Raw genomic sequence first — 10,963 nt, 5'->3', positions numbered from 1 at the left:
GGAAGCGGGCCAGGCACCGAGGCGCGCGCGGAACCGGGTGGCTGCTGCGTCCCCGCGCGCGGCCGGGCCAGGTAGGAACGCGGAGCCGCAGCCGCCTCGGCCATGCGGCTGCCGGACCGGAGGCCTGGGCTGGGGCCCGCGCCACCCCCCGCGCGCCGCCCCCGCTGAGCCCGCGCCCGACTGGGCGCAGCAGGCACCATGGTGCAGAAGTCGCGCAACGGTGGCGTGTACCCCGGCACTAGCGGGGAGAAGAAGCTCAAGGTGGGCTTCGTGGGGCTGGACCCTGGCGCGCCAGACTCCACTCGCGACGGCGCGCTGCTCATCGCGGGCTCCGAAGCCCCCAAGCGTGGCAGCGTTTTGAGCAAGCCGCGCGCGGGCGGCGCGGGAGCGGGGAAGCCCCCGAAGCGCAACGCCTTCTACCGCAAGCTGCAGAATTTCCTCTATAACGTGCTGGAGCGGCCCCGCGGCTGGGCGTTCATTTACCACGCCTACGTGTAAGTGGCCAGCGATGCGGTGCGCGGTGGGCCTGAAAGACCCTAGCCCGGCCGGGGTTGATTGCGGGCGCAGCTGCGGTAGACTGAGGGGCCCTTGGTGTGCGTGTCCGCGCGCGCGCCAGGGTCGCGTTGTGGGCGTGGGGTTTGGGTCAAGGCACTGCAGTCTCTGGTTAAAGCGAAGGACAGAGATTAGAGAGTGACTTTGGAGATCATTCTGGAGTCACTGTTCTTTTTTTTGGCGCGGGGGGGGGGTTTCTGGCCTCCTGGCTGGGTTGTACCAGCCCTTCCCCCGCAGGACGGGATGTGCTGGTGCCCCAGCCCCCCTCAGCCGGAGAGGCCCCTCCCCACGGCCCGCATCGCGGAACAAAGGGCCGGCAAGGAGGGAGGGCGGCTAGGCTCTAGGTTTGAACTCATCCGCTCTTTTGCACCCATGGGTCTCCCCGACGACCAAGTAAGGGTGGTGAAGAGGGCTGGCCTCTTCTCATCCATCCTCCTAACCTCTTGCTGCCCATCTGAGCTTCCGGGTTGCAGAAATGGGGAGGGGACCGAACATCACATCACCTCAGCCCTGGGCTGAGGGCAGCTGCCTGCACCCATCCCTGAAGGCTCACTTTCCTTGTCCTCTACACTCCAAGCAGACCATTTGCACCTGCTGATGGCCCCTCTACACATTCTGGGCTCTAAATCCCTAAGTGGAGGCCAGCAGTAGGTACGCTGTTGTCCCCCAGCACTGCCAGCTTTGGGCCTGGAAGGGGCTGGCCCTTGTCCCCAAGTCTGGGACTCCTCAGTAGGCAAGCTGGCAAGGGGCAACCCTGTGTTGTGTGTGTGTGTGTGTGTGTGTGTGTGTGTGTGTGTGTGTGTTAGTATGCATAACCTCCCAGTACAAGTACGCTGGCTCTCCCATTTCAGTGGAACCAGGGACAGAGGAGGAGCACTGAGACTCGGCCATTTTGTATGAGAAGCATTTGGGGATGGGAGTGAGACCCATGTTCAGGAAAAGTCCCTATCAAGGTGCCCACCAGTCCTGGCCTTGGCAGGGTATGTGTCCTGTGAGTGGGCCATTGTGTGTCTGGGAATGTTCTGTATGTGATTTGGATAGGTTTGGGGACAAGGGAAGGTCCATAGGGGGAAATTCTGGGCTGCCTGCAGAATGATGTGCTGGGGGTAGCCACAACTGGTGTGTGTGTGTGTGTGTGTGTGTGTGTGTGTGTGTGTGTGTGTGTGTGTGTGTTTGTGGGGGGCTCCTGTGGACAGTTCTGAGATTCCCCAGGGTGGAGGTTTTTCCAGATAGGCTTGCCAAGGGGAGCAGCCCTGGTGTCAGCCCCCATCCCCTCCAGAGAGGTAGATTTGATTTTCCCCTGCCCAGGGTCCTGTGTTTCTCTTTACTCCAAGGAAGAGTTCATGTACCCCTACAGTCCTTCTGCTGTACCCACCTTCTCTGTACCTATTTTGGAGCCCAAGGGTTTCTACTGTGGTTGACTGTAGATAGCCAGATCCTGGCCCGAGGTGACTCCTGGGACACAGATAGGATGGAATCCTTTGTCCACAGGGCTCCAGACTGGCAGCATTATCTAGGATTCTTTTTTGAGTCTGTAGCCTCTATGGGACCCTGTCCTGTCCCTGGGTCTGACTTGTCAGCTTCTCTGTTTCTGCTGCCTACATCCTGTTTCCTAAAAGCAGCAGCATCCAGAGCTCAGAGTCCAGTGTGGGAGGCCCTTGCTTTATGGGCTCTGTGTCTTCTTCCCACCTACATATCCCCAAGTCAGCCCTAGTTCATCATAGAGCAACCCCTGTCCCTGAAGTGTGCCAGATTTTAGGGTTTAGACCTTTAGCATGAAGGCATTCCTGCTTCAGCTTGCTGCAGGTCCCTTGGCTCCTTTATTTTGTGGCTGGGGCTTGCAGGGAGGTGTCTTGGGGTTTGGGGCAGGAGGGAGAGCATTGAAGAACAGAGAGTCTCTGGTTGCTAACTTGGGGCCAGGCACACGTGTCTAGTCTCAGAACCCCTGACAGCTTTATCTTTTCATCAGTAAGGTGGTAACAGCTACTCCTGGCTCTCTGGACTTTGTAAAGACCAACTGATATTTTCTAGGCTGCCTATTAGTCCCATTGTGAACAGTGATCCGACTGCCTTTGTTGCTCGTGACCCATCCCCCCAGTTTCAAGACATGGAATCCTCCACACTGACCCCTGTCTGATTTAGGTAGTCCAGTGGCTTGAGATTCCTGAGCATGTGGTCAGCCCTTGTGTTGACAGTTGACCCCTCATGTACTAGGCATGCTGTGTGTTAATCAGTATTTGATTTGTTCACTAGTTAGCAAAGAAGATGCAGCCCCTCCTGGGATCTAGCGGGGGGATAGAGTCAAGGCACATAGAAGTGAGTTCCTCATCTAAGCAGTGCTGGGTTTTCCTGGGCCACTTTCCTTCTGCCATTGGCCATCAAAGCCTCATCTGTGAGAGGTCCAGTTGTACCAGCCTCTTGGCCAGTCATGCTGGATCTCTGAAGGTCAGCCACTGTCCAGAGTCAGGAGGGAGGTGACCACCCTTGGTTTGGACCCTGGTCAGACCCAATATCCACAGGGCTCTGCAGTATGCCTTTTATGAAGTGATGCCACTATGTACTGCTTGTGAGAATTATTTTCAGAAACAGCTCTGTACTCAGCCAGGCGGGGTGGGGATCACCCAGACAGAGACACTGTGGATTGCCCAGCTCTTCTCAAGGGTGAGCCACAGCAAAGACAAATCTAGGCAGAGATGGGAGTATTGTGGGGGCCTTAGAGGAATCATGTCCATCTGTTGTGCTCAAGAGAGCTGAACGGGAGCTCCAAGTAACTCAGGAACGTAGGGAAAGGTTGCTGGGTCATGATGCCCCTACCACAGGCTAGCCTTATTGCCTGATGGACAGAGGGGCATGATGGGGAAACCGAGACTGAGAAGGTTTCCCTGTGTCAGCAGAGAGGTGGCCTGCCTTAGAACTGAGAGCTGACAGTGTAGACAACTTGGCCTTTCCAACATCCAGGCCAGTGGGCAGCTAGAAAAAGATGGTATTTGAAACAGCTAAGTGGAAAACCAAGTCATAAGGGTTTAGACTGTGGGTTCTGGGCTTGCCTGTGGCTCATCTTAGGGCTGATCACCAAGGCCTCTCTGTCCACAGTGTCTAGATAGCTCTGTTAGGGCCCTAGAAGTCCCAAAGTCATTGCCAGAGGCTGTACAACTAGGTGTCACCTCCCATTTCATAAAGAGCAACATCCAGGGTCAGGGCCTTGTTCAAGGGTCTTTGGGTGCCTTGGGCCCAGATAGGCCCCTTCTCCAGTAGAATGGTATCTAGGCTGTCTTGTAGCTATTTCTCATCCCCCTTAATTACTTTTAGCTCCAAGACTGATAAGAGCCTTGGAAGTTGGAGTTGGCAGGTCATTTGAGGAGTAGATATAGGCCTAGTCCTCACCTGAGGCAGACAGGAGAGGTGTTCACTTGGAGTCCCAAGGTCTGGTCTCTGACTGTATGGTATGTAGCATTTGGAGAAGAACCCTGATCACTGAATGGTAGCATGTGCTCAGCTTTTCTCAAGTAGCAGGTCTTCTTGCAGCCTCATTGATTGAGATTCAGAAAATCTTATGGAAATTTCCCAAAAGATGGGAATACCTCAGAGAGTTGTGGTTTCCAGGGAAACCTATGTTTCTTCCTAGGCCTGCTCACAGTTTCTAACCCTCAGCAATAACTTAAATGACACTGAAAAGATAGAACAATTGCAGTCCCTCTGCCCTGGTTATGCATAGAGTAAATCTTTAAACACCCTTGCATCTGTAAAGAAACAATGAATTAGCAAGTAGGCAGAGAGCTGTCTGGGTAGCATTGCAGATGAGAGCAGAGAAACCTCATTTTTGTGGACACCAGCATGAGTCAGATATGTAAAGTCATCTATAAGGAGACTCAGAAGGCCACCAGCCTGAAGAAATTTGACATGGAGACTGCTAGGTGCTGGGAATGCTCCCAGGTGCTGGCCTTGTAGATAGGAGGCCTATGTCTGATTCTGAAAGTACTTGAGTCTGGAGTGCTTTCAAGAAGCCAGGGACAGTGTCTGAGTACAGATGGAACCCAGTGGTGAATGTGGGGTACTTAGTGTCTTCCAATGAGCAAAATACACAGGCTTTTGTAGATCCTTTTGATCTATGTCATTACACCCTGGGTGAGGTGTTCTGACCCCTGTTATTGAGAAAGCAGGGCTGGTGTGTTCCTCAGTACCTCGAAGTGGGAACAGTGAGTCCACTACTTACTGTAGGGTTGAATCTAGGGAAATGGGCAAGTCTTTAGAACCAAGGGCTCTTTGGAGAACTTTGTGGAGTGTACTAACAGCTGGACTCGAGCATATGAGGGCTGAATTGACGTGTGAAAGAATGGAGAAGGGATGTGGCATGTGCTCCGTGCCATCTGTGCATCCTTGCAGTTGGATGGAAGGGATGGCCCTGGCCCTGATCCTGGTCATATCCTTTAAAGGCTGAAGTTACATTAGTGGGCTCCATTTTGGAAGGAGAGTAAGCTCTGATGTCGCTTACAGTGCTGAGGGAGGCAGACCACCTTGCCATGTAACCGTGTTCTCCATCCACAAAGTATGCACCTTTGTGTGAACGCTGCTGGAGGTAGGGTTGGCAGGGGACTCTTGTCACCTCTCAGGGGTGAAGGATGACAGGGTAGGGACTGAGGGTTCTGGATGGCCCCTCTTCCACTGACTTGTTCCAGATTCTGGACTTCAGTTTCCTTGTCCATAATACATGAGTGATGTTCTTGGTTGGGTATGGATTTGGGTCACTAGACACAAAGATTTGTGGGTACTGATGTTCACTGGCTAAGGTTTGGCAGAGTGAGACCTTATCTAGTGAGTATGGAAGGCTGGGGACCATGGCTGGTCCAGCTGCAGGCAGTGACTCTCAGCCTCCCATCCATCAGCCAATCCTTAGACAAAGCCTCAGGATACAGTCTGTACCTTGATCTTGGCAAGCTTTGGGCCACTGTTTAACAGGAGACACAGGTTTAGAAGGCTTAGACATGAGTTCTGAGTGTCAGAAGCTTGCCAGATGCTTATCCAGTGGGCCAGCTCCAGAAATACCAACTATTTTCTTAGAACAGTGTTTGTGTGTTTGAGTTTAAGGACGTGTTCCTCTGTGGAGCTGAGTATGTTACAGGACCCTCAAGGTTGGGCATTGAAGAGAGGAATGATTTTGTCTTGAAAAACACAGTGTGCAGATTCTACCAGTAAGCCCCCAGACTGCAGAGGAACTGCCCTCTAAGCCCTGTAGACATCTGGTTTCTACCCAGATGTGGATGAGTTGGCTTGGCTGGGCCCCCTTCACAGTGAGTTCTGTCCTCTGTGTGTGGATGCCTGCCAAGCATGGGCCTTTCCTTTTCATGGCTGGAACTGGGCTTTGCTTCCAGACAAGGATTTGCTGACAGTTCCAGGAGCTTCTTCAAACAACGCTTCACTCACAGTGACATACCAGACACCGAGCCGTGGTTTGGAGGAGGAAACCAAGCAGCAGCTGTCCAATTGCCTAACAACAGCAGAAGCAGTTTAGCTGATCAGAGAGCAAATGCAGGGTGTCAAGTCGACCTGTGACTGTCCCCAAAGATCAGGTTGGCAGTGACTCATGGTTGCCATGTACATACCCAGCCCTGTACAGACAGGCGTTCACTGTTCCAAGTGAACTCTGCTTTCTGCTTTCTTGATGACTTGTTTGTAGTTCTCAGAATCCCAGGTGTGTCCTATGAGCTGTGCTCAGGTGCTGTACTCCATGTCCATGCTCAAGGGCTAGGTCTTGAAAACAACTGTCTAGTGTGGAGATACACCCTTCTGTTCAGGACTACCTCCTTGTACTGGGGACAAGAGCCCTGGCACTCTACATTCTCTTCTTATGTGTGCTGACCTTAGATGTTGCTCAGGAGCTATCCACCTTGCTTTTTGAGACAAGGTCTCACTAGGACTTGGGTTTCACTGATTAGGTTAGGCTGTCTCTGCCTCCTTGGTGCTGGGATAACAATCATGTACCACCATGTCTGCTTTTTTTTTTTCTTTCTTTTTTTTCTTAAGTACTGGGGATCAAACTCAGGTTCTCATGCTTGTGTGTCAAGGACTTTACCAACTGAGCCATCTCCCTAGCCTCATTTTCCTTCTCTTTATCATTTCTGGCACCACCCAAGGTGAGGGACTTAGTGGGTGAGGCTAAGCGATATTCCAGAGGGACATGCTGAGAAGGATGTGAGCTCTTGAACTACAGCAGCTGCCTCCATGCTCCTGCTGAGCAGGTGGTCTTTGGTCTGGGTAGAGAGACCCACTCGAGGGGAAGCTCTTAGCATTTCCCCTACCCATCCCTGTCTCTCAGTTGGCTGAAGGGAGTGGCTGCTGGGGTCATCAGAGCCTTGGCAGAGGAAGTAAGGACTCTGGGACAGTGGCTTCTCTGCATGGAAAAAGGATACAGGATATGTTCCAGACACCCTCCTGGTTGTCTTGGGGCTCTGCTGGCTATCCAGCTGGAAGAGAATTAGGTCTTCAATTTCTTTTTTGATATTGGGAATAATTTTGTGAATGCCCAGCAAAGCAGTTATTCTAGAATGTTCTAAATGAGAGTTGCTTGGAAACTGTCTGCAGAGATTCCTTGATGATCTCATGGGTGTCAGCCACTTCCAAGGTGGCGACCCTGGAAATATTTCCTTCCCCTAAGTAGAGGGGCCATTCTGATTCCAGGTTCTGCCTCATCTCTGGCCCCTTCCATCCAAGAGCCATCAGCTTTGTCCTGTGCTGGAGACTTTACAAGGCTGGTGCTACTTTTCTGCTTTGACTTGGAAAGACACTGGTTGGTGAGGATGAGTCAAGGGCAGCTTCTGCATGAGTCTCAGTTTGGGGAAGAAAGAGAGAAATGAAAAAATTTGGAAACCATGTTCAGAAGAGGCTGTGTCAATAGATAGTGCAGTGAGCGTGTGCCAGATGCAGTGGAGCTGTGTGATGCCTGGAGGAGGCACATTAAGGGCCTCTGGAGCACCAGGGTTGGGTGGGAGGCTATTTGGATGCTCTCTTTTTGAAAATTTCATACACATATGCAATGTATCCTGACCACATCCACTCCATTCTCCCTGTTCCTCTCCCCAACTAATATCTCTACTCCATGTTCTATTTTTTATCTTGTTTTTAATTTTATATTTATTTTACTTTATTTTGAGAAAAGGCCTTACCATGTAACCCTGGCTTGCCTGGAACTTGATATGTAGACCAGGCTGGCCTCAAACTCGCTGAGATCTTCCTGCCTGTACCTCCCCAGTGCTAGAATTAAAGGTATACACCATCACACTTGGCTATTTTACTTTTTATAACCCACCAAATCCAATTAGTATGGCCTTGAACATGTGGATGTGGGCTTATCCACCAGGGCATGTGCAACACCAGTTGCTACCTTCCAAAGAAAGGTGACTCTCCATCCCACAGCAGCCATCAACTGCCAATAGCTATAGGTAGGACCTTGGGTGACTCTCCTCCTCTCTCTATGTTGGAGTTATTAACTGACTTGATTTTGTGCAGGTCTTATGTAGATAAACACAACTACTGTGAGTTCATGCATGCAGCAGCTAGGTCATGTCCAAAGGACATTTTGTAGCATTCCTCCCTATCTTCCAGCTCTCACATTCTTTTGTTTTCTCTTCCTTGATGTTCCTTGAGCATTGGTGTGTGTGTGTGTGTGTGTGTGTGTGTGTGTGTGTGTGTGTGTGTGTGTGTGTATGTGTGTGTGTGTGTGTGTGTGTGTGTGTGTGTGTGTGTGTGTGTGGTTATTAGGACCAGTTAAGGGGGCATTACTTACCCTTCTTAGCCCTTCCTTCCAGAATTGGCAAAATTCACATGAACCACATACATAGAAGACGTGCCAATGGAAAAACGTGGGGATAGATGAGTTGATTTGCAGTGCAGTGATTCTCCAGACTGGCCTTCTCTCTGGTCAGCTGTGTCTTCCAGCTTCTCTCTTGTAGAGATATTGTTTATGCATATTCCCACAGTACACTGTAGACCACCATGGAATCTATAATGGCCTTGCGTTTGCCACCTTCACCTTGCCAGCCCTGGCATTTTCCTGTGCTGAGTGCGGGGGAGGTGCCCAAGCCCCACTCCAGGCCCACTGCCTGAGCACATCCTGACGTGTGAAGGGTTCCTTGTTGATGGAAATGAAGGACAGATCTGAGCTTTCGCCTCTGCTAACATGGCTGCTGTGAGGCTCCCTGATGTCTTAACACACACATTTGGTCTGTAGGAGACATTGCAAGAAGCTTTTGACTACTGTGAAAATGTTCTCATCCAAAACAGTATTTCTCCTCAGGCTAGACATACAGATTTGGTGCTTGCTGTCCATTACTTTTGTAGAGAGCCTCTTGTGGGAGACAGCATGTGGAGCAAGGCAAGGTTCTGGAAACTTTCTTGTCACCCCCTCTGCTCGGGTGGCCAGCTCAGAGGAAGGCCTGCTACACTTGGGGAGGAGGTAGGAGTTTCTGTATTCCTGGAATTGGGAAGGGACAGGAAAAGGAGAGAGGGTGGGGTGAGGGAGGGGAATGGTGCTGGGTGCTGACCATGGTCCTGGATTCAAGTGCACAGTAGTATTTTCTTGTGGGTGAAAAGCTCCATGGTATGATTACTGCAACCACCTTTCCGCAAAATGAGGCTTAGCTCACAGTGATTAGCCTTGGAAGGGGCGCTAGCTTGGGGAGTGATTTCTAGAGGGTGCTAAGGACTATGAGACAAAGACACAGAGAGGTTTCCTTCTTCCTGGGTCAGCATGAGAAAAACTTCTCCATAATGGCGCTCCGTGACACCTTGTTGAATTAGCCAAGTGCTGAATTCTGGCATGCAGAAGGAACTGCGTGGGTGGACAGCTCTGGAGGCTCTGGTATGACCAGTTTGCTTGTCTCTCACAGAAGCACTTGGTTATGGATATTATTTCTTTTTTTGTTATATGCCCAATGTGGGAAACTGGGAAAATGCTGGAAAACAAGAGCTTTGTAGAGATTTCCAGTCTCTGCTTTTCTATGAGTTTGTAGAACAAAATGAAACTGGCAGGTCTGGTTTCTATCCTGTGTCCACACCACACTGGGATTTCCTCATGGATTAGCTGTTCTGTGGTGTGTCTTCTCCTATGGACTGTGGTCACTCCATCTAGTTCATTTGGGGGCACCCAGGTTAGGATGGTGTCTGAGTCAGTGTCCTGTATGTCTACACATGCCTTTGTCCACAGGTATGTCCTGTTCAGCTGGGTCATTTCTGCAGGCTGTGCTTCTGATTGTGGTCTGTGCCTTGCTTTGCTCTTTCTTTTGGATCATTAGGAAGGCTGGTGAGGAGCAAGGGAGGCCCAGGGGTGGCCAAGGAGAGGCTAATATCAGGACAAGATTCTGTTTAAGGGGTGAGATCTCCATCACTTGAGCTGTGCCCATTTGTGGGAGAAAGTATTCAGTAATGATCAGGAATCAATGCTGTGAGCTGTGGGGCCAGCCCTGGAGCACAGCTTGGGCAGGAGGCAGGGGCATGGCTGTCCATCAAACTTTGGATTGTGGGTGGGGAGGTTATGAGGTACTCTGTCAAGAGAGCCATTGTTAGAGTACTCTGAACACCTGATGGGCCCCCTGAGCCATGAATGAAAATGGAGATTCACTTTCAGGAGGGGTTGAGGTTCCATGGTGATCTTTCATCCCAGCAGTTAGGGAGAAATGTTCCTCTCATGAGGGGACACAGCTTTGTCGGTGGTCAGCTGTTTTTGGTCTATGCCAGGCTTGGGGAGGCCAGGCTCTTGGTCCAGACCCTACCTCATCTGTTCTCAGACCTATACAAGGTCACCTTACTGACTTCCTTCTGTCCTGGCTCCTCAGCTGTGCTTGTGAACCGCACAGAGAACCCCCAAGTGATGCTGGAACTGGCACAAACAAGTGTTCTGGAGCTGGGTCCAGTATGGTCAGGGCAGGATCCCACTAGTCAGGACATATGGCCTGTGTACAGGTGGGCTTGGCCTCCTGGGCGTTGGAGAGGGCAGAACAGATGAGGCTGTGTCCTCAGTGAAAGTGAACTTGCCTGCAAGGAGAGTCTGAAGAAAAGGTGGGTTGTGTGAGCAGAAGGAAACTCAGTGTATCAAAAGGTGTGCAGAGGCCCCGAGGAATGGAACTGTCATGGCAAGGCTGAGAAGGCAGGAAGGGAATAAGGAAAGCTGTTGGGAGAACCAGTATGGCCAGGTTCTTAGGACCAGCATAAAGCTGTGAGCAGGGCTGATGCACATTGTCCGCCACTTCCGCCACAACTCTCTGGCTGCTCCTGGGATTGAGATGAGACAGGTTTCTTGTGGTCTCAGAGGGATGCACAGTTGGCTGGAGCGGGGTATACTGGAGGGAAGGGCAGAGATAAGCTCCTGGGAAGTAGTAAAGGATGCTAGGTTGGGTGCTGTGAGCCTTCAGTAGGGCTG

General features: G+C 51.3%; 1 protein-coding gene across 13 annotated transcripts in view; it reads left to right on the top strand.

Moving 5' to 3' along the window:
- Kcnq2 (potassium voltage-gated channel subfamily Q member 2) overlaps positions 1 to 10,963 on the top strand; it is a 59,781-nt gene continuing 48,818 nt past the window's right edge. For 10 of the 13 annotated variants that reach the window (XM_037205485.1, XM_028885296.2, XM_028885300.2 and 7 more), the window contains exon 1: positions 17 to 494. In XM_037205485.1, coding sequence (XP_037061380.1) covers positions 199 to 494 — 296 coding nt within the window. In that variant the 5' untranslated portion in view covers positions 17 to 198. Of the gene's footprint in view, positions 495 to 10,963 lie in introns of all 13 variants that reach the window. The other 3 variants (XM_028885299.2, XM_028885291.2, XM_028885294.2) reach the window with 1 other exon arrangement.

Source organism: Peromyscus leucopus, chromosome 4 (assembly GCF_004664715.2).
Source record: "Peromyscus leucopus breed LL Stock chromosome 4, UCI_PerLeu_2.1, whole genome shotgun sequence".
Classification (NCBI taxonomy): domain Eukaryota; kingdom Metazoa; phylum Chordata; class Mammalia; order Rodentia; family Cricetidae; genus Peromyscus; species Peromyscus leucopus.
The sequence above is the reverse complement of the archived record's forward strand: the minus strand, read 5'-3'. Positions and strand labels throughout refer to the sequence as shown.